Source organism: Siphateles boraxobius, unplaced genomic scaffold (assembly GCF_051911475.1).
Source record: "Siphateles boraxobius isolate OS27281-9 unplaced genomic scaffold, OSU_SipBor_1 8, whole genome shotgun sequence".
Lineage (NCBI taxonomy): Eukaryota > Metazoa > Chordata > Actinopteri > Cypriniformes > Leuciscidae > Siphateles > Siphateles boraxobius.
In genome coordinates this window covers 2465419-2488686 of record NW_027509208.1, presented here as the reverse complement: position 1 = coordinate 2488686, position 23268 = coordinate 2465419, and the positions used below count along the sequence as shown (strand labels likewise).

Sequence of the window (23268 nt, the reverse complement as noted above, 5' to 3'; positions counted from 1 at the left end):
TCCAGCGTTTAAAGGAAACTTTCATCACTGCTCCCATCCTCATTCATCCAAACCCGGACCTTCCGTTTGTGGTAGAGGTAGATGCCTCATCTACTGGAGTAGGAGCAGTTCTCTCTCAGCGGCAGGGTGAGCCACCCAAACTCCTTCCATGCGCCTTCTTTTCCAAGAAATTAGCCCCGGCGGAGCGGAACTATGACGTCGGTAACCGAGAGCTGCTGGCCATCAAACTGGCCCTTGAGGAGTGGAGGCACTGGCTGGAGGGAGCTAACCATCAATTCACAGTAATCACCGAACATCGCAACTTGGAGTACTTAAGGGAGGCTAAAAGACTGAACCCTAGACAAGCCCGCTGGGCTCTATTCTTCACACGCTTCAACTTTGTGGTGTCATATCGTCCCGGGAGTAAGAATTGCAAGGCTGATGCACTTTCACGACTCCATCACACCTCTGTTGAAGATCTTCATCCCGAACCTATCCTCCCTCCAGCCGTAATCCTCAGTCCAATCGTCTGGGAGGTTGACCAACAGATCGCCCAGGAACTGACACGTCAACCCGCTCCGCCGGGAGGTCCAGAAGGGCGTATTTTCGTACCTCCACATCTACGTACTCCCCTTCTGGACTCCGCTCACTCCCTTCCGGGCTCTGGACATCCGGGTAGCAAGCGTACCCTCTCGCTCCTCAGTCAACGGTACTGGTGGCCGTCCATCTCCAGAGATGTCTCCAGGTTCATCCGCGGTTGTTCAGTCTGTGCCATCACCAACACCCCGAGGAGAGTCCCAGAAGGCAAGCTCGTGCCGTTACCTCTTCCCAGGCGACCATGGTCACACATTGGTGTCGATTTCATGACTGATCTACCCAATTCAGAAGGCTTTACCTGCGTATTCGTTGTTGTGGACAGGTTCTCTAAAGGTTGTAAGCTGATTCCCTTACCTGGTCTTCCCACTGCGTTACAAGCAGCTGAAGCTCTATTCCACAACGTCTTTAGGAACTTCGGCCTCCCAGAGGATATTGTCTCGGATCGGGGACCTCAGTTCATCTCAAGAGTATGGCAAGCCTTCTTCAAACTCCTCGGGGTCACCATCAGCCTTTCCTCAGGCTACCATCCGCAGACTAACGGCCAGACTGAGCGGAAGATTCAGGAGATTGGACGTTACCTGCGGACGTACTGCCATCAGTACCAGGACAGCTGGAACCGTTACCTCCCATGGGCTGAGTATGCCCAAAACTCTCTGCGGCAGAACACCACCGGGCTCACCCCCTTCCAGTGTATCCTTGGTTACCAGCCTCCACTCTTTCCTTGGTCGGGTGAGCCCTCGGAGGTTCCAGCTGTCGACTTCTGGTTCCATCAGAGCGAGGGGGTATGGGACTCAGCTCATGTGCATCTACAGCAGGCAGTACGGAGACACAAGGAACAAGCGGACCGTCACCGACTCGACACCCCTAAGTATCAGCCAGGTCAAAAGGTGTGGTTGTCGACTCGAGACATCCGTCTCCGTCTACCTTGCCGTAAGCTGAGTCCTCGATTCATTGGACCATTCACCATCCAGAGGCAGTTGAACGAAGTGACCTACAGGCTCAATCTTCCCCCTCATTTCAGGATTGCTCCTTCATTCCATGTTTCCTTACTTAAACCCTTCACTGACCCTGTCACCCCTGTTCCCTCAGATAACCTTCCCACTGACGTACCTCCTCCCGTTCCCGTTGAAGAGGAGCCCATTTATCGAGTCCGCTCTATCATGGATTCTCGGCGGCGAGGTCCTCGGCTGGAGTACCTGGTGGACTGGGAGGACTACGGACCAGAGGAACGTTCCTGGGTCCTGCGAGATGACATCTTGGATCCAACGCTACTCACCCAGTTCCACAGTGATCATCCGGATCGTCCGGCTCCCAGGGGTCGTGGTCGACCTCGCCGCCGGCAGCGCCCGTCTCAGGCGTCAAGAGCCGCCTCGGGAGGGGGGGTACTGTCAGGGTTACATCATCCAGATCACCATCTCCGCCCACTCGTTCCCTTTCACCCAACCAGACTTTTCCCCGTTCATTATTCCCTGAGTACTAATCACCGTCACCTGTGTCCCATCAACCATATGGACTATAAAACACTCACCTTCACTGCAGTCACTTGTCTGGTCTCGTCATTCCATGGCTCACAGACTTCCCGATCACTTACCTTCTACTTACCGTCGCTTCACTCATCTTGGATCAACCCATCCGTACCAGCCATCGCCACGCCACCTGCAAGAGAGGGAAAGAAAGAGAGAGACTTAACACCACAGCTAAGCTTCATTGAACTTTCTATGTTACTTCTTCTCACCTGTTATCTCCGACCGCAATCCTTCTGCAAAATAAACACTGATAACTTACCATCTTGTCTGATTCCTCTGTGATCCGTGACAGCTGACATGTCTTTGTTTAAATGTGTGAATTGTAAAAAAGCTGTGCAGTTTCACAAATCCTTAATGCACAGAAAAAAAACTAGAATCTGGAAATAGTCTTGAAAATATTGGTATTTTGGCTAAAGCACATACAGCCAAATAACACGTGTTTACATTTTTTTAACAAAAATCTACTGGTTGAATATCCTCAGCACATGGGTTAAGAAATTAATTATGAAGTAAATTATTTTATATAAAACCGTTAATTAAAGTCGTTTTAATATAAATCACATGGAAAACATGTTTAGAATGTGTGGTTAGGTTACTGGTTTCCATATGCTTTGTATGGTGAATAAATGTATGTAAATTAAAAAAAAATGCATCCTTTCATTTTGGGAAACGTTTACTTTTTATGAATTAATCATTATTTTAAGCTGATTCTTTTCAATGAACAATTCGGTTCACAAATCACTTTGAATGATTCATTTATATTCAGCTGATCCAGTTACACTGATTTAATGATACGGATGAAATGACTCAAAGTCAAAGGACAGCTTTGTATAGTTACAGTTTCGGTATTATGTAATGAACAATGTCTATGCGAGTCTGCTAAATATAGCACAAAACACTTTTGACATCTCCAGGGCTTTTGTTAAAACTACAGATCATACTTCTGCACTCTTGTGTCCCCATCACCAGACAGTTGGATCGAGCAATATATGTTTCCAGTCAATATTGAGTGGAAATATGTGCCAAATTCCACAATGTGTTAATGCATGTTTCTAGTGGCTACCACAAACTCTAGAAATACCCCAGAAAATGTCAAACAAATACTCAGAGTGGATCTGTAAGACCTCTGTCTATGCACTCTTGAGAAGACAGAAACACCTGACAAACAAAAAGCCCTTACATTAATTATCCCGAGTGATGCAGAAGGTCTGAAATGTCTCGCAGGCAAGTGCTCTAGAAAACAGCGAGGGCTGTTTGCACCAGATAAGGTAATACCTGTAAAGTGTTGAGCAAGGTTCAGGATGTCAGATTGCTCCAGGTGTTCCCAGACACCCAAAGAGGGATCTGCACATGGCTGTAGTAAATGGACACACATTTCATGGGTAAATCAATATGCTCTGGGGCCCTGCAATGCATGATCCAATGAAAGAATGAGCTCTACGCCTGTTGTTTGGAACAGAAACCACCTCATTTCAATAACCAGCCAATCAGGACATTTCTAAACGAGTCTTTAAAGATGCATAAAAGATGAATATATAAAGACATTTATTGGTGCAATTAAGCAAACAGCTGTAGTAAATGGACACACACTATTCAACCGGTCTCACTCTCTCATTCACCACTTTTATTGTCCTTAATGATAATAGGAAAATTCACAAAAAAAGGCATGCATTAAAAGGTTTCTAACACATTAGTTGAGAGCTAAATAACTAAACAACTTCTATAATGGCCGAAAATCTGTGGTCTATATAAATATGAATGACACTGTGGGCTGGTATTACCCTCTGGGTAGATTTTATGGAAATTTTATAGTATTATCAGACTGAAATGATATCATCTAACTCTACTGCATAACTGTGATGCAAGTCAAGGATAATAAATATATTATCAAAATGTGCTGTGTGAGGTCAGAGACAGTATTGCTGCACAACAATGACAACATACAGGCTGTGCAGTGTTGATAAGCTCGTGGGTCTTATGAATAACAAACACTATACAGATAAAAACATTATTACAAAAGAAAATACACCCACTGTAAAATATGGTTCAGTGCAAAAAATGGACTGCAATAAAATGTTCGCTTATAATATCATTCTGATTATTAAAGATACATATACTCAATTCTGATTCTCCTAAAACCAGAAAGTTCTGTTTATCTTTTACAGTATTAACAAACTACTTGCCAACACAACTACTGCTCCCTATTTTATTCTGCGATTAAATTCTGGGACAAGATCTTATTTCTTTTATCAGGGAATTAAGGAAAATCTATTTGATAGGCCCCTAAGGCAAATAATGCTTCAGTCCTTTCCAATGTGAAGCTGGTGCTAAACCATGTCTCAATGGAAAGCCATGAGGTGGTTTTAAAGGAAAGAAAATGCATTTGATTTGTTCTAAAAAAATGTAAGCATGATTTCAACACCTTTCGAATGAGGTGTCCTGCAAAACTGTCCTGTCATAGATGTCTGGTGCTGGCCTCCAGCTGCTCAAACTCTGGACTTCAAGAATATCCTCCTCTCGCTGACGACTTTTATGTTTCTCTGCATACGGTGGACTGTAAATATATACAGCAACTTAAAGGGTTAGTTTACACAAAATTTTAATTCTGTCATCATTTACTCACCCTCATATCCTTCAAAACCTGTAATTTTGTTCATCTTTGCAACACAAATGAAGATTTTTTGATTAAATCTGAGAGCTATTTTGTCCCTCTATAGACAGTTACGCACCTACCAAACACAACTACCAAACACAAACTACAAAAACTACTTTTTGACACTTCAAAAAGTTCATAAAGAGATCGTATAACTATTCCATATGAATTGAGGGGTTTAGTCCAAATTTTCTACAGAGACACAATCGCTTTGTATGATGAACAGATTGAATGTAAGTTTTTATTCATAGAAATATTCATCAACTCACACATCAGTTGTGTGATGATTTGTTTTACCCACCTGAAATCTTTTGGTGGGGGCTTTAGGTGAAAAAATGATTTGAATGTGGCAAAAGACCCAGACCTGGAGTAATATATAAATAAACATGTAAGATAGATTTACTCATTTAACTGGTGTTTCCTTTTTTATGAGGTTATGCTCTATGCCTGTACTACTATGAAGTTTTGTCCCTTTGCTCTTGTCTTCCAGATGTTTCTTGTTAATTATCCTTGTTAAATCATTAGGTCCTTGTATATTTATAGCCCTTGGCTACGTCCGAAATCGCATACTCTCTCAAGTGGGTACTTATTTTGAATAAGTAATTACTTCACGACTTCTAAAAAAGTATGTTCTATATAGTATGAATGTGTGTATTATGAATGTAATCCAGATGTACTATCTTCGCCATGTTGTCATTATCATATGATCTACCAGCGTCAATTGCGTCGCTTCACTGCCATTCATAAAACCTCTCCAGTGGCCTCATGGGATGTAAAGTGTCCATGGTATGCACACTTTACAATCCTGCTGGAAGTAGTAGGTCATCCGAGTACTTTTTGAGTACTCTTTTATGAGTACTGTAAATTCAGACATACTTATTTTGTCACACACTGTTTTTCAACCTACTATAGGGAAATATGCGATTTCTGATGCAACCCTTGTCTTTGGGTATGTTCCAATTGCCTAGTGTGCTGGATGGTATATGTGCACAAGTGAGAGTCCAAATTGTAGGGTGTGTATCTGTTCAGTTTAGTGTGGAACTTTGAGATGTTGATATATCCCACAGGAGGTGGAAATTGTTTAATGTTCATTAATTTGCATGAAGACAAGGCAACCGTCCCATCTTTTTGGTCTATCTTTCTGCATCTACAGAAAACATGTTGGTCCTTACCCAAAAGGGGTCCTGCGTAGTGTTGATTCATATTTGTGAAAGTCAGGGCTGTACTCAGGAACTAGAAATGGCCTGACCTTTGTTAATGGGTAGATGCTGCATTTGCCTGTGAAAAAAAAGAGATGGTTTATTAAAGTTCTGAATGTCTCTCGGGCTACAAATGTTTCAAACTATGTATATTAGAAAAATAAATACAAATGACCCAAGATCTAAATCAACATGGGGCACGCTGATGTACACATTACTAAATACAATCTCTCTATATAAATGGTTGGGGACAGCAGCAGTGACTAACATTATTAGCATTGATAATGTTGCTCTTACCCTGCTTTTTCCTCCCAATGGATGATTCCAGGGAATTTTCTGAAATGCATCTCATGCTTCTCGTATGATTAATGCCATCCATATAACATCTCTTTCCAGTGTGATAGGTCTTGGGCTGTCCAAAGTTTGGATAAAAGCTCCACTCGGACTCTGACATCATATTAGCCTCTAAATAGACATGCCGATAAATAAGATAATCTAACAACAAATTCCAAAGAAAGAAGTAAAAGTGTCTTAGATGTTCCAGCTACAGATTACTCTAATGAAAACATAGGAAAGTTTCCATGTACAACTGCCACCATTTGAGATCCTTTTATTAACTTGAACAGATTTCTGCTGATCAAAGCCTAACTCACGTGGGAAGGATCTCATCAGTTTCCTTTCATCAGGAAACTTTATATCTTTGATGTGTGGAAATGGGGCATCACTGTATCGAGGCTCGGGTATCCAGCGCAAATTGGATTTCCAGTCAAGATCGCATCTAAAACCATTGGCATCACATTAATGTAGTGTAGAATAAAAACACCTAAGCATATGAATAGGATACATATAGACATTCTGTTTGACTTGAACATTTGAACTACTGACAATAGCCAAAGCCAGATCACAAGTGAATCCCAATTAGCTGTAACCAAGAGACTCTTGTGTGTCCCAGTCAAAAATTCAGTTCAATTACAATTCAGATTATACAATAAAACAGTTGCATCCACTGCTTATAGCTACTAAGGGGAAAACCGAAAAAGGTGTCATTCAAAACTTCAGCTGTAGTTAAATCCACTTTAATACTTTATGGGAAAGAAATTGATGTATGAAATACTCAGTAAGAACAGGCTCAACGTGTCTAATGTGAGGCTTGAAGTCCTGCTCTTTTCCAAAACTCCAGAATGAGTCACCGACGTCGGTTTGTTTCTTCATATCCGTGTATGACTGTGACATTTCACTGTAAGTGACAAGACAAAAAAATCACAAAAATAATCACCTGTTATGCGGTAGGCCTACTTTTTGAACTTATGTTTGTGTTGTAATTAAAAAGTGTTTATTTAAAAATACACTAGATTTTACACAGAAATTGTGCCAGTTACAGCAGCCTAATTAATTATTTACACAGATTTACATAAACAAATTAGTCATGTGATTTTAACATGTCAGCCACCATGGAGACCTGCTCTTTGTACATCAGCTATAAGACTGGATATGGAGTCTTCATCTGTAGCCTACATCTTCTTTAGGTAAAACTTTTTAATGAGGAAAAATAGTTCACTGAAGTTAAGCGTTACTTCCTGTTATTGTGAGCAAAATGTTGCAATGAGAATCATTTTAAAAATACTTTCTCTCACTTGCGCCCACCTCAAAGCGACAAATAGCCTAGTATAAATATTTTGTAAGCTAAATAAATTGACCAATATTATAGCCTATTACTTCTGGATACCTTACCTCCTGTCCATTATATGCAAATGTTCCGTTTATATGGAGAGAGGAACTTTGTATCGAGGATTGAAGGCTGTGGATTAAACAACTCTAATAATCCGTTGCCCGGAGAACATAAAAACAAAACTAGCAATTCCAGTTTACCGGGTTTGTACAAATGCACTATCGATCGTGTATTTATCTGTTCAGTTATTGATATACATTACTTACTGGTATACATTATTTATTAATAAATATATATATATTACTGTTATTATGTTAATTCTGTCGATCGATTTGTTTTGTTACATCAGAACATTTAAAGTCAGAATTTGAATTTTTCTGACTTTATCGTGTCGAAACGCAAGATGGCGCAAGAAAATAATTGATATTGTGGTAGTTAGGCTACTGAATAGCCTACAATATATGTTAAATCCTCTGCTAAAATAGAAAAAAATATATATTTATAATATATGTCAAAAAATGCTAAATGTATATTATATATATTTTTTAGCCTATTAGTTTTTTTAAGGAAAGTAGACTAATAATGAAAATGACTGATGAGTCACTTTAGTAGGCCTATGCACTGGTTCTTGAGTAGGGTAATGGAAAATAACAGGCAAATCGGTGGGGAAAGTTTATGTATAAAATATAATTATCCTAAGCTTCTCAATGGCGATGAAATATGGAAAATGGACTGTCATGTGTCAGGATGTGGACTGACTTTGATATTAACTCGTTTTATAAATATCTAACGGTGTTATTTATAGCAGAGAAACCTTATAAACGAGGAATATTTTTAAAATGAACATCTTCTGTCAGGGTATAACTTTGTGATTCATTAAAAGCTACAATATATCGCCTATATTTCAATCTAGGCTATATGAAGGAGCCTACAGTAGCCTACATAAGTTATGGCGTGACAGCTGGTTTTAGGCGGTTTAGTGATTGATAATGCCATAATTGTGATGGAATGTAATGGGAGGCTACATTGTATTTAATTTAATCTTAATTTCAAAGTGTAAATGTGGTTATTTAAAGTAGGCGTGGGACATGCTTTTGACCCAGTGTACGATTATGAGAGAGAGAGAGAGAGAGAGAGAGAGAGAGAGAGAGAGAGAGAGAGAGAGAGAGAGAGAGAGAGAGAGAGAGATCTTTAAATCCACCTGTTAGCCAGCATATTCTTGCGCCTTCAGTGTAGGAAGGTGAACTGATCGCCAGGATCGTGTGTAGTGCATTAACTCAAATTTCTGCATTTCCCAAGTCCTCACCGCACAAAATCTCCATCTTTAACGGACTATCACTGCCGACGACACCAAATGGGAAAATATTAAAGCACAATTTGCTTTACCGTCCACAAATGCCTTGATCTCGCAGGGACTTTGCTATACTGCTGCAACTCGCGCAATATCGACGCACCACTGGACTTTTTGTAATTATTGTTATTCATTCGTGAATATGGCAAAGCGATCGCAGTGAACTGTAGCCGAGGTTTGCAACACATTGTTGCAAATATTTTGATGAAGAACATGATGCTCTCCCTCTCGCGTGCCCCGTAACTGCTTCCATTCATTCAGTCCAGTTTGGCGCTGAGCACCGTCTTCTGTCCGGGAGATTTTCCTTCCAGTTTCCTCTCAATTATGTTCACTTTCGCTGCCTTTTGCTATATGCTTTCTCTTGTCCTCTGTGCTTCTCTCATCTTCTTCGCGATCTGGCATGTAAGTGTTTGCATCTTTGACGTGCTTTGTGGAAAATATATTGCTGCAGGATGGCATGCATGTGTTAGAGCAGGGGTTGCTGATGCATCAGACAAAACTGTCCCTCACCTGATCAAAGCATCCTTGGCATTATGAATGTCTCCGACATTTCTTACATCTCCAAACTAAGTGATCATTCGGGTGTACATTGATTGGGGATTTCAGATTTGGGTGACAACATTGGCGCACATCCTGGCTTGGTGGCAGCAGCTTGTGTCTGGGAAGTCTTTTGCACACCTTTCGTGGGTATTCCCACCGCTCCAATGACCAAAGCACCTTTATAGGTTGTTTCATATCCTTTTTATCCATACAGATTACATTTCAGGAGCTGCATACCTGTGTTAAACCCCCTCAACCGTGCAAGCCAGCAGTTTGTGCCTGACCTGTTTTGATGTTGCACTGTCCTTTATGTCTGTGCACTTTATGCAAGGTGTAACACTTTTTTTTTTCTTGAGGAAAACTGCATCAAAGCACTCGCTCACATTCGTAGCACCGCACGACTGCTCTAGATTTGGGTCAGCACAGTCGTTTGCCCTAGGCTTGCTTTTGCATAGCAACAGACATTATAGCCCCAAGGGTTAAATAAGGGGTAATTATGAGCACATTACATTTGACTCAGACCTTTTAGTCAGACATCATTAAACTCAATCTATTTCCAATATTCCTAAAAGAAGTTCCTTTTATTTGCCAGTTATTGCATGAGGAAGGCAGGAATGCCGTCGTCAGCAGTTTCAGCTTTTTAATCTTTTTGATCTGCTCTCAATGGGAAAATCCTGACACGTCGATCCCCTTTCACATCTGCAAAATTAATTCGTTTTACACTTTAGGTTCTGATTATTGGTGTTCAGTATAGAGCACAGTTTGTTTTGATGCAGTTTTTGTGTTGAATGCACTGAATCATGCATATTCTTTTAAGCCATGTTTGAATGGAGGATGTTACCCAGACAGCAAAGAGAGCAGCTCCTGATCTAAAAAGAGCCTGTTATCATAAAGTCATGATTGTTTGCTTCCTGGCTATGGTAGCAGCAAACACAATAAGTTAAGAAAACCTTATCATACCTAAGGGTATTCTAGTTTAAGGGGTTTGTTGCAACTGGACCGATGAACGTTAGTTGGTCTCTCAGCCAACATCCTGAAGGTGTTGTAAGTTATGTTTTTTTTTTTTTTATATAATACACATACATTCTTATTTATACATACATTTATCAGTTCTTAATGGCTGATGGCAACACACAAACACAAACAAACCCAAGAGACTATCTTGAGCTGTAGTGTGAAAAGAAGCAGACAGGCACAATAGCCTATGAAAGTACATTTCACGCCTCAAAGGCACTGGCAATACATCTACTATTATTTGTGATTTATTTATTGCGTGCAAAAAGTTTTATTTGGTTGGATTGCCCTATTGTTCAAAAGTTTAGGGTCAGTAAAAAAAAAATTGTAAAGGAATTAATGCATTAATACATTGTGACATTAAAGACATTTATATCATGGATTTTCTGTAAAGCTGCTTTGAAACAATGTGTATTGTTAAAAGCACTATACAAATAAATGTGAATTTAATTTAATTTAATTATAATGTTTCAATACATTTCTATTTCAAATAAATACTGTTCTTTTGAACTTTGTATTAATCAAAGGATTTTAAAAAGGGAATCATGTTTCCCACAAAAATATTAGGCAGCAATATTGATAATAAGAAATGTTTCATAACAATCAGCATAATATAATGATTTGTGAAGGATCATGTGACACTGAAGACTGGATTAATGACTGCTGAAATTTAGCTTTTCCACCATAGGAATTATTTAAAATATTAAACAGAAAATATATTAAAACAGAAAAAAGTTATTTTAAATTGTAATCATATTCAAAATATTGTTTTTACTGTATTTATTCAAATGAATGCAGCCTTGATGACCATAAGAAATGTCTCTTAAAAACTTTTGAACGTCCCCAAACCTTTGAACAGTAGTGTGTACATGACTACTGTTGTGAGAGGCTCTTTGTCCCCAAAATGGTGTAGTTACAAGCAGGAGTTAATGGGGCCAACCTAGCTATTAGAGAAATTATATCCAATCAAATTGGATATAGCAATGTTTTTGCGTTCGGTGACTTCAGGTTGTCTGACAAGATAAAGAAGGGCTGAATCTGAAATTGCCCCCTAAACCCTGGCCTCAATCACTATTCCCTATGTTAGTCCGTGTAACGAGGTTAGATGTTACGGGAAGAAGGAGGCGGGAACCGGCGAACGTTCAACAAACTTTAATATCAAAAATAAATCAAATACAAAATGAAAGTAAAAGACAGCAGCCCCTCACTGACGACTGCTGTCACATTTAACAAATCACATATCACACATAACAAAACAAACAAAACACCAGTTCAGGCCTGTTCCTCTCTCCATCTCCACTGTCGTCGCTCCTCCTTTAATGCTTCCGCTCCTCCGTGAGAGATACGAGACCGGTGCGTCGCGAAGATGGCGCTCATCAGTAATCACGCCACCGGCCTCGTGCCGCTCTCACGGCCCTCGGCCTCGTCCTGCTCGCCACGGTCCACTAATACAGTTCACTTGAAGGAGTGAATGAAACATCGGCTGTACACTCCTTATTGCGGTGCAATGTGGGATAGAATGAGTGCACTCGATAACATCCACTATGGTTTCGGACAGCACTACAAATGGCTGTCCCTTCAAATAATGCCCTATTTGAGGGTATAGGGAGCGATTTTGGATTCAGCCAAGGTGTGTGGTTAAAAGACCAGAAGAATTCAGGGATGGATAGGCAACATCAGTTCTGGATTGCCGCTGTCCTGTTGAGTTTAACTCCAACCCTGATAAAAAAAACTCACCTGCCTGTAACCTTACTAATCCTGAAGACATTAGTCCTTTTCACACAGCAATCACAGTAAATTACTGTAAAATTATCAGAATGACTTTACCGGTAAATACACAAATATGCTGTTCACACAAGCAACGGCATTCTAGGTTTTTACCGGTAGAGACTATTCACACATTAGCACCAAAATACCAGTAAATTCTGTGAAGTCAGTCATTGGAAATTATCTTTAAACGCTGCGCTGTTGTCTTTATTCGCCCGATATTGATATATCCCACAGGAGGTGGAAATTGTTTAATGTTCATTAATTTGCATGAAGACAAGGCAACCGTCCCATCTTTTTGGTCTATCTTTCTGCATCTACAGAAAACATGTTGGTCCTTACCCAAAAGGGGTCCTGCGTAGTGTTGATTCATATTTGTGAAAGTCAGGGCTGTACTCAGGAACTAGAAATGGCCTGACCTTTGTTAATGGGTAGATGCTGCATTTGCCTGTGAAAAAAAAGAGATGGTTTATTAAAGTTCTGAATGTCTCTCGGGCTACAAATGTTTCAAACTATGTATATTAGAAAAATAAATACAAATGACCCAAGATCTAAATCAACATGGGGCACGCTGATGTACACATTACTAAATACAATCTCTCTATATAAATGGTTGGGGACAGCAGCAGTGACTAACATTATTAGCATTGATAATGTTGCTCTTACCCTGCTTTTTCCTCCCAATGGATGATTCCAGGGAATTTTCTGAAATGCATCTCATGCTTCTCGTATGATTAATGCCATCCATATAACATCTCTTTCCAGTGTGATAGGTCTTGGGCTGTCCAAAGTTTGGATAAAAGCTCCACTCGGACTCTGACATCATATTAGCCTCTAAATAGACATGCCGATAAATAAGATAATCTAACAACAAATTCCAAAGAAAGAAGTAAAAGTGTCTTAGATGTTCCAGCTACAGATTACTCTAATGAAAACATAGGAAAGTTTCCATGTACAACTGCCACCATTTGAGATCCTTTTATTAACTTGAACAGATTTCTGCTGATCAAAGCCTAACTCACGTGGGAAGGATCTCATCAGTTTCCTTTCATCAGGAAACTTTATATCTTTGATGTGTGGAAATGGGGCATCACTGTATCGAGGCTCGGGTATCCAGCGCAAATTGGATTTCCAGTCAAGATCGCATCTAAAACCATTGGCATCACATTAATGTAGTGTAGAATAAAAACACCTAAGCATATGAATAGGATACATATAGACATTCTGTTTGACTTGAACATTTGAACTACTGACAATAGCCAAAGCCAGATCACAAGTGAATCCCAATTAGCTGTAACCAAGAGACTCTTGTGTGTCCCAGTCAAAAATTCAGTTCAATTACAATTCAGATTATACAATAAAACAGTTGCATCCACTGCTTATAGCTACTAAGGGGAAAACCGAAAAAGGTGTCATTCAAAACTTCAGCTGTAGTTAAATCCACTTTAATACTTTATGGGAAAGAAATTGATGTATGAAATACTCAGTAAGAACAGGCTCAACGTGTCTAATGTGAGGCTTGAAGTCCTGCTCTTTTCCAAAACTCCAGAATGAGTCACCGACGTCGGTTTGTTTCTTCATATCCGTGTATGACTGTGACATTTCACTGTAAGTGACAAGACAAAAAAATCACAAAAATAATCACCTGTTATGCGGTAGGCCTACTTTTTGAACTTATGTTTGTGTTGTAATTAAAAAGTGTTTATTTAAAAATACACTAGATTTTACACAGAAATTGTGCCAGTTACAGCAGCCTAATTAATTATTTACACAGATTTACATAAACAAATTAGTCATGTGATTTTAACATGTCAGCCACCATGGAGACCTGCTCTTTGTACATCAGCTATAAGACTGGATATGGAGTCTTCATCTGTAGCCTACATCTTCTTTAGGTAAAACTTTTTAATGAGGAAAAATAGTTCACTGAAGTTAAGCGTTACTTCCTGTTATTGTGAGCAAAATGTTGCAATGAGAATCATTTTAAAAATACTTTCTCTCACTTGCGCCCACCTCAAAGCGACAAATAGCCTAGTATAAATATTTTGTAAGCTAAATAAATTGACCAATATTATAGCCTATTACTTCTGGATACCTTACCTCCTGTCCATTATATGCAAATGTTCCGTTTATATGGAGAGAGGAACTTTGTATCGAGGATTGAAGGCTGTGGATTAAACAACTCTAATAATCCGTTGCCCGGAGAACATAAAAACAAAACTAGCAATTCCAGTTTACCGGGTTTGTACAAATGCACTATCGATCGTGTATTTATCTGTTCAGTTATTCACTTACTTACTGATATACATTATTTATTAATAAATATATATATATTACTGTTATTATGTTAATTCTGTCGATCGATTTGTTTTGTTACATCAGAAAATTTAAAGTCAGAATTTGAATTTTTCTGACTTTATCGTGTCGAAACGCAAGATGGCGCAAGAAAATAATTGATATTGTGGTAGTTAGGCTACTGAATAGCCTACAATATATGTTAAATCCTCTGCTAAAATAGAAAAAAATATATATTTATAATATATGTCAAAAAATGCTAAATGTATATTATATATATTTTTTAGCCTATTAGTTTTTTTAAGGAAAGTAGACTAATAATGAAAATGACTGATGAGTCACTTTAGTAGGCCTATGCACTGGTTCTTGAGTAGGGTAATGGAAAATAACAGGCAAATCGGTGGGGAAAGTTTATGTATAAAATATAATTATCCTAAGCTTCTCAATGGCGATGAAATATGGAAAATGGACTGTCATGTGTCAGGATGTGGACTGACTTTGATATTAACTCGTTTTATAAATATCTAACGGTGTTATTTATAGCAGAGAAACCTTATAAACGAGGAATATTTTTAAAATGAACATCTTCTGTCAGGGTATAACTTTGTGATTCATTAAAAGCTACAATATATCGCCTATATTTCAATCTAGGCTATATGAAGGAGCCTACAGTAGCCTACATAAGTTATGGCGTGACAGCTGGTTTTAGGCGGTTTAGTGATTGATAATGCCATAATTGTGATGGAATGTAATGGGAGGCTACATTGTATTTAATTTAATCTTAATTTCAAAGTGTAAATGTGGTTATTTAAAGTAGGCGTGGGACATGCTTTTGACCCAGTGTACGATTATGAGAGAGAGAGAGAGAGAGAGAGAGAGAGAGAGAGAGAGAGAGAGAGAGAGAGAGAGAGAGAGAGAGAGAGATCTTTAAATCCACCTGTTAGCCAGCATATTCTTGCGCCTTCAGTGTAGGAAGGTGAACTGATCGCCAGGATCGTGTGTAGTGCATTAACTCAAATTTCTGCATTTCCCAAGTCCTCACCGCACAAAATCTCCATCTTTAACGGACTATCACTGCCGACGACACCAAATGGGAAAATATTAAAGCACAATTTGCTTTACCGTCCACAAATGCCTTGATCTCGCAGGGACTTTGCTATACTGCTGCAACTCGCGCAATATCGACGCACCACTGGACTTTTTGTAATTATTGTTATTCATTCGTGAATATGGCAAAGCGATCGCAGTGAACTGTAGCCGAGGTTTGCAACACATTGTTGCAAATATTTTGATGAAGAACATGATGCTCTCCCTCTCGCGTGCCCCGTAACTGCTTCCATTCATTCAGTCCAGTTTGGCGCTGAGCACCGTCTTCTGTCCGGGAGATTTTCCTTCCAGTTTCCTCTCAATTATGTTCACTTTCGCTGCCTTTTGCTATATGCTTTCTCTTGTCCTCTGTGCTTCTCTCATCTTCTTCGCGATCTGGCATGTAAGTGTTTGCATCTTTGACGTGCTTTGTGGAAAATATATTGCTGCAGGATGGCATGCATGTGTTAGAGCAGGGGTTGCTGATGCATCAGACAAAACTGTCCCTCACCTGATCAAAGCATCCTTGGCATTATGAATGTCTCCGACATTTCTTACATCTCCAAACTAAGTGATCATTCGGGTGTACATTGATTGGGGATTTCAGATTTGGGTGACAACATTGGCGCACATCCTGGCTTGGTGGCAGCAGCTTGTGTCTGGGAAGTCTTTTGCACACCTTTCGTGGGTATTCCCACCGCTCCAATGACCAAAGCACCTTTATAGGTTGTTTCATATCCTTTTTATCCATACAGATTACATTTCAGGAGCTGCATACCTGTGTTAAACCCCCTCAACCGTGCAAGCCAGCAGTTTGTGCCTGACCTGTTTTGATGTTGCACTGTCCTTTATGTCTGTACACTTTATGCAAGGTGTAACACTTTTTTTTTTCTTGAGGAAAACTGCATCAAAGCACTCGCTCACATTCGTAGCACCGCACGACTGCTCTAGATTTGGGTCAGCACAGTCGTTTGCCCTAGGCTTGCTTTTGCATAGCAACAGACATTATAGCCCCAAGGGTTAAATAAGGGGTAATTATGAGCACATTACATTTGACTCAGACCTTTTAGTCAGACATCATTAAACTCAATCTATTTCCAATATTCCTAAAAGAAGTTCCTTTTATTTGCCAGTTATTGCATGAGGAAGGCAGGAATGCCGTCGTCAGCAGTTTCAGCTTTTTAATCTTTTTGATCTGCTCTCAATGGGAAAATCCTGACACGTCGATCCCCTTTCACATCTGCAAAATGAATTCGTTTTACACTTTAGGTTCTGATTATTGGTGTTCAGTATAGAGCACAGTTTGTTTTGATGCAGTTTTTGTGTTGAATGCACTGAATCATGCATATTCTTTTAAGCCATGTTTGAATGGAGGATGTTAACCAGACAGCAAAGAGAGCAGCTCCTGATCTAAAAAGAACCTGTTATCATAAAGTCATGATTGTTTGCTTCCTGGCTATGGTAGCAGCAAACACAATAAGTTAAGAAAACCTTATCATACCTAAGGGTATTCTAGTTTAAGGGGTTTGTTGCAACTGGACCGATGAACGTTAGTTGGTCTCTCAGCCAACATCCTGAAGGTGTTGTAAGTTATGTTTTTTTTTTTTATATATAATACACATACATTCTTATTTATACATACATTTATCAATTCTTAATGGCTGATGGCAACACACAAACACAAACAAACCCAAGAGACTATCTTGAGCTGTAGTGTGAAAAGAAGCAGACAGGCACAATAGCCTATGAAAGTACATTTCACGCCTCAAAGGCACTGGCAATACATCTACTATTATTTGTGATTTATTTATTGCGTGCAAAAAGTTTTATTTGGTTGGATTGCCCTATTGTTCAAAAGTTTAGGGTCAGTAAAAAAAAATTGTAAAGGAATTAATGCATTAATACATTGTGACATTAAAGACATTTATATCATGGATTTTCTGTAAAGCTGCTTTGAAACAATGTGTATTGTTAAAAGCACTATACAAATAAATGTGAATTTAATTTAATTTAATTATAATGTTTCAATACATTTCTATTTCAAATAAATACTGTTCTTTTGAACTTTGTATTAATCAAAGGATTTTAAAAAGGGAATCATGTTTCCCACAAAAATATTAGGCAGCAATATTGATAATAAGAAATGTTTCATAACAATCAGCATAATATAATGATTTGTGAAGGATCATGTGACACTGAAGACTGGATTAATGACTGCTGAAATTTAGCTTTTCCACCACAGGAATTATTTAAAATATTAAACAGAAAATATATTAAAACAGAAAAAAGTTATTTTAAATTGTAATCATATTCAAAATATTGTTTTTACTGTATTTATTCAAATGAATGCAGCCTTGATGACCATAAGAAATGTCTCTTAAAAACTTTTGAACGTCCCCAAACCTTTGAACAGTAGTGTGTACATGACTACTGTTGTGAGAGGCTCTTTGTCCCCAAAATGGTGTAGTTACAAGCAGGAGTTAATGGGGCCAACCTAACTATTAGAGAAATGATATCCAATCAAATTGGATATAGCAATGTTTTTGCGTTCGGTGACTTCAGGTTGTCTGACAAGATAAAGAAGGGCTGAATCTGAAATTGCCCCCTAAACCCTGGCCTCAATCACTATTCCCTATGTTAGTCCGTGTAACGAGGTTAGATGTTACGGGAAGAAGGAGGCGGGAACCGGCGAACGTTCAACAAACTTTAATATCAAAAATAAAACAAATACAAAATGAAAGTAAAAGACAGCAGCCCCTCACTGACGACTGCTGTCACATTTAACAAATCACATATCACACACATAACAAAACAAACAAAACACCAGTTCAGGCCTGTTCCTCTCTCCATCTCCACTGTCGTCGCTCCTCCTTTTATGCTTCCGCTCCTCCGTGAGAGATACGAGACCGGTGCGTCGCGAAGATGGCGCTCATCAGTAATCACGCCACCGGCCTCGTGCCGCTCTCACGGCCCTCGGCCTCGTCCTGCTCGCCACGGTCCACTAATACAGTTCACTTGAAGGAGTGAATGAAACATCGGCTGTACACTCCTTATTGCGGTGCAATGTGGGATAGAATGAGTGCACTCGATAACATCCACTATGGTTTCGGACAGCACTACAAATGGCTGTCCCTTCAAATAATGCCCTATTTGAGGGTATAGGGAGCGATTTTGGATTCAGCCAAGGTGTGTGGTTAAAAGACCACAAGAATTCAGGGATGGATAGGCAACATCAGTTCTGGATTGCCGCTGTCCTGTTGAGTTTAACTCCAACCCTGATAAAAAAACTCACCTGCCTGTAGCCTTACTAATCCTGAAGACATTAGTCCTTTTCACACAGCAATCACAGTAAATTACTGTAAAATTATCAGAATGACTTTACCGTTAAATACACAAATATGCTGTTCACACAAGCAACGGCATTCTAGGTTTTTACCGGTAGAGACTATTCACACATTAGCACCAAAATACCAGTAAATTCTGTGAAGTCAGTCATTGGAAATGATCTTTAAACGCTGCGCTGTTGTCTTTATTCGCCCGCCTGAGGAGAATGTTTTAGTTTCACTGTCTGTTCAATTTGACAATTTTTTTTTTACTTCTGATTGACAGGCATAAGAGATGATCAAACAGAACATGTTTTTGTTTTTAAAAACACGGGACGCGCATAATAGTAGTTATCCAACTGCAGAGCCGCAATGCTGATGAATGGAAAAGAAGGCTGGGTCTCGAGCGCGACACGTTGAAAGAGCTGGCCCAAAAGCTGGCCCAAAGAAACCTTCTTACACCAGCGTGTTCTGGCTCGTACCTGCTCATATCGATAATCTTCATTCTGCATTCACACGGCGCATCATACATGTAATTGACTGGTAATATTAATGTTAATTCTCTTACTGGTAAATTGTCAAAACTGATATAGGCCTACCGGTATTTTTGAAAAGGTCCTATCCACACATGATAATTTACCGTTAATTTACCAGTAAAGACTGAATGTGTGAAAGGGGGTAACGCTTCATTTTACAGTCCTGTTTCCCATGTGCATTCTATGTACTTATTATAGTAATTACAATAACTGGGTAATAACTAGGTACTAACCCTGAACCTACCCCTAAACCTACCCTTAACCCATGTACTTACCTTATATTACCCAGTACTTTATAGGTAAGTACACTGTAAGTACTGTACTGTAAAATGAAGCGTTTCCTGAAAGGGGTTATTGATTAGTTTATTCAGGTGTGTTTGATTGGAGCTAAACTCTCCAGGACTTTGCCCATCCCTATCTACTCTTCTAGTAAAACTTACTGTACGTTCACACCGCCGCCGACTTGAGCGTCAAAGAAGCTCTGGCCGCTCTGTCAAGGACGCTTGTCAAAAAGCACGGGGAAGCTCGTTGACGCTTTGGATGCTCTGACGTAGCAGGGAGAAGAGAAGTGTCACAACATGAAATGTAATAAACAGAAAAAAACAAGCAATACATTGAAGAAACCTTTTATAATGACAGCATTTTTATAACTGTTTTGGTCACTTTTGGTCGGGGAAAAAAATAATAATTAGCTATTATTATTATTATTATTTGCATTAGGCTATTATTTGCATTAGTGCAATTGGTCAAATCTTTGTCACCGTGAGCAAATGAATTGCATTCCCATGCCTCGTTCTTTTGTAACTGGTCCCTGTAAGCAAACAACGTCAAATCATATATGTTAGGAAACCCAGCAACAGCGATTATCAGCTTCTCCTCCATTTTCTCGGAACTAATGTTTTGGTAGGAACGAAAGTTCACATCGTATGTTTCTCCGGAATCAGCCAGAGTGAAGGACGTCTTTATTCTGATTGGTTTCTGGCGTTTTGCCGCTGCTTGCCGCTGAACCGCGTCATAGCTCATTACCATAAAGTTGAGCTTCTTTCAACTTTCTGATTGACGCTCAAAACGCTCAAAACGCCCAAAACGCGACGCCGAGGGATTTGACGCTCCTTGCAGCTGAGAGAAGCCAGCTTCCATTGAAAATGAATGACTTCCGGCCGCTTTGGAAGCTCAAGTCGGCGGCGGTGTGAACGCACCTTTAACACTCTTTTTTAGCCCCACTCACTGCACATTTCATTTTGAAAATGTCACAAAAATCACTAGTGGCACCAATCAGAATTGCCTAATAAATGCATCTTTTTCAAACACAGCTAAGTCTATCTTTCGTTATCTCAACTAAGATTAGGAGCCTTTGTCCTTTTCAAAGAAATCCTGTTTAACCGTCTAAAGGGAATCCTGATCTGCATATTTCCCCTTGTGTGTTATTCTACATCTGAGGGGAAATGATCCCCACATTAGCTTAACTAACTCAGAGAGTCAAAAGCTCCCTCAGCAGATGTTTCGAGTACACTTTCACAGCCAGTGGAAACCAACACATTAGTGCCCACAAAACGCCTGCCAAAGATGCACAGTTTAGAACAGTATTTAACAGATTATCTGTGAGTGCAGTGGTGCGTTCATCTGTGAAGGGTTGAATGTATTATTGAGATGTATAGTGGTCGTCCTAATTGTGGCAAGTTTAATTCAGTAATCCTGTAAACTACTATGACAAGCTCTTGTTCAACATCGAAGGACACCTTTATTATGCTACAAGGTGAACTGCACCCTAATGTTCTAATGTCCTATGTTAACAAAAGTAAAAGTACGATAAAAACGCATTTTCTGAAGCAACCATGCAATTTTAACTTGCTTCTACAAGCCTGTGAGCTCTTTTACTGTGACTTGTGATTCATGGTATGAATCGCTTGTACCTGAATGCTCTCTATCGCTGTACCAGGGAAGATACCAAGCTAATTTACTACATCAGAAATGCCATACATGGTTATGTGATGCAGACATCAAATAGTATTCGTTTACAAATCTGTGGTTAAAGATACACTATGGTAAAAGTGTTTTGAGGTCATAAGATTGTGTTGTACAAGGAACCACGCAAAAATAAGGGTTTATTAATAGATGATCTGCCCCTGTAATCATAATTTGTGTGAAAAGGAATAGAAGGTTTTTGTGTTTTATTGTCACTAATTTTACCTGAAATCTGCAGTGAATTTTATACATAGGTATGCTTTTGGAGTTTTGCTAAATATATGTGAGGCACATTTCCAATATGCCTATGTTGGTTTTGTCATTTACTGTAGCTTACGTGAGTTAGTATTACGGAAGGTCTCTAACCCCAAACCATGGGTAATACCACTAAGAGGATTTGTAAAGTTAATACTAACACAATTCTGGAAATAATGGGTATGGGGTCAGTGTTAGAGAATGAGGTGATGGATGAGGTCAAGCATGATAACATTTGTAGAGAATATAGCAGGCATTCCAGCAATAATCTATCATTTCTCACAGCCTGATTCCATTTTACTGACCGCAGCACATTGTGTTATAATCATGGATAAATATGAGAGTGTATATGAGGAAATAATTTCTAATTATTATAAAAATCTACACTGAGGCAGGTTCATGAGCAAATTTCCATTCTGTCACATATGTTTCTATACAGTACAGTTCTGCAGTCAGCTTAGCTCTTTTCAGTAACGTAATCCCCAAATGGGTATACTGATGCCACATAGGGAACAAAACAGCAATGTTTCCACGTGAATCCATTACGCACATGTTACATTCTTTGTTGGTTGTCTTTTTTAGTTACATTGCTTTGTGAATGCATCTTGCTCACACAGTAGAAGACATTCAACTTATGCAGGGACATTTTGAATTTCTTACAACTATGATTAAAATTCCCATGCTACTGTCTGGTTTAAACCCGGCCTTATTTTAAATGAACCAGTTTTTAGTGTTTTTTATGCTTCATCAACATTAAGAGAAGTGTTCAGGTATTTATGTCACTTGTGTTGTTTCTATGGTTCAATGATCCCCCTTTCGTGGTGCAAATCTTAATGTGATTATTAAAGGATGGCCAGATTTAAAACCATGTATTTAATGCATTTTTTTTCTAGTTATGTAGCAATTATCTCATGATAACTCAGATAACTCATGCTTATCGGACAGCCAAGCAGAATAGCAGTCAAAATCAACCCACTTTTACTGCTCATGTCGCCTACAGAACTGAGAGAGCATTTGGTACACTATGAGCGAGGCAGTGTGGGAAGGGAGGGCAGTTTGGTCTGTAACAGGGGAAATAAGCTTGTCTAATTTGATCTAACTTTAATTTAGGCTTCTTTTGCCTTGTGCATGTGCTATAGCCATAAGGCACCACAAGACCCTTTTTGCTCTAAAGCATTAACTAAAGGGGATAATTTTATATGCATTGGCAATCTGTATAATTTTTTGAGACATCAAGCACTTCCACCTCTATGATGTAATTGATATTCATGATATATTCAAGATTTCGCTGAAGTCAAGATTCAAGAAAGATCATGAACATTATTTTAGCATTTTAAATGATCTTTTATGACTCATATATAAATATATATATATAAACTTTGTCAATATTCATATATATATATATATATATATATATATATATATATATATAATGAATAATACACAATATATTTTAGTTGTATCACCCAGCTCTACTTATTCTTTATAACAATGAGATGCTGAAATAACGGAG

The 23268-nt window shown here is 39.0% G+C and overlaps 3 protein-coding genes across 3 annotated transcripts in view; 1 reads left to right on the top strand and 2 right to left on the bottom strand.

The window, feature by feature from the left end:
- Positions 1 to 4310: 4310 nt before the first annotated feature.
- LOC143729036 (spermatogenesis-associated serine-rich protein 1-like) lies at positions 4311 to 7803 on the bottom strand. The gene is made up of 7 exons (XM_077220035.1): positions 7686 to 7803; positions 7069 to 7191; positions 6608 to 6732; positions 6252 to 6419; positions 5928 to 6033; positions 5057 to 5119; positions 4311 to 4656 (listed from the first exon to the last, which is right to left on the bottom strand). The coding sequence occupies exons 1-7, from the start codon at positions 7694 to 7696 to the stop codon at positions 4518 to 4520; spliced, it is 735 nt and encodes a 244-aa protein (XP_077076150.1). The 5' UTR covers positions 7697 to 7803; the 3' UTR covers positions 4311 to 4517.
- A 4830-nt stretch (positions 7804 to 12633) lies between these two features.
- On the bottom strand, positions 12634 to 14487 carry LOC143728946 (spermatogenesis-associated serine-rich protein 1-like). The gene is made up of 5 exons (XM_077219883.1): positions 14396 to 14487; positions 13779 to 13901; positions 13318 to 13442; positions 12962 to 13129; positions 12634 to 12743 (listed from the first exon to the last, which is right to left on the bottom strand). Exons 1-5 carry the CDS (start codon positions 14404 to 14406, stop codon positions 12634 to 12636), a joined length of 537 nt encoding a protein of 178 aa, XP_077075998.1. The 5' UTR covers positions 14407 to 14487.
- A 1060-nt stretch (positions 14488 to 15547) lies between these two features.
- The window catches only part of cnih3 (cornichon family AMPA receptor auxiliary protein 3), a 43788-nt gene continuing 36067 nt past the window's right edge, over positions 15548 to 23268 (top strand). The window contains exon 1 of the mRNA XM_077220201.1: positions 15548 to 16079. Coding sequence (XP_077076316.1) covers positions 16002 to 16079 — 78 coding nt within the window. The 5' untranslated portion in view covers positions 15548 to 16001. The remainder of the gene's footprint in view (positions 16080 to 23268) is intronic.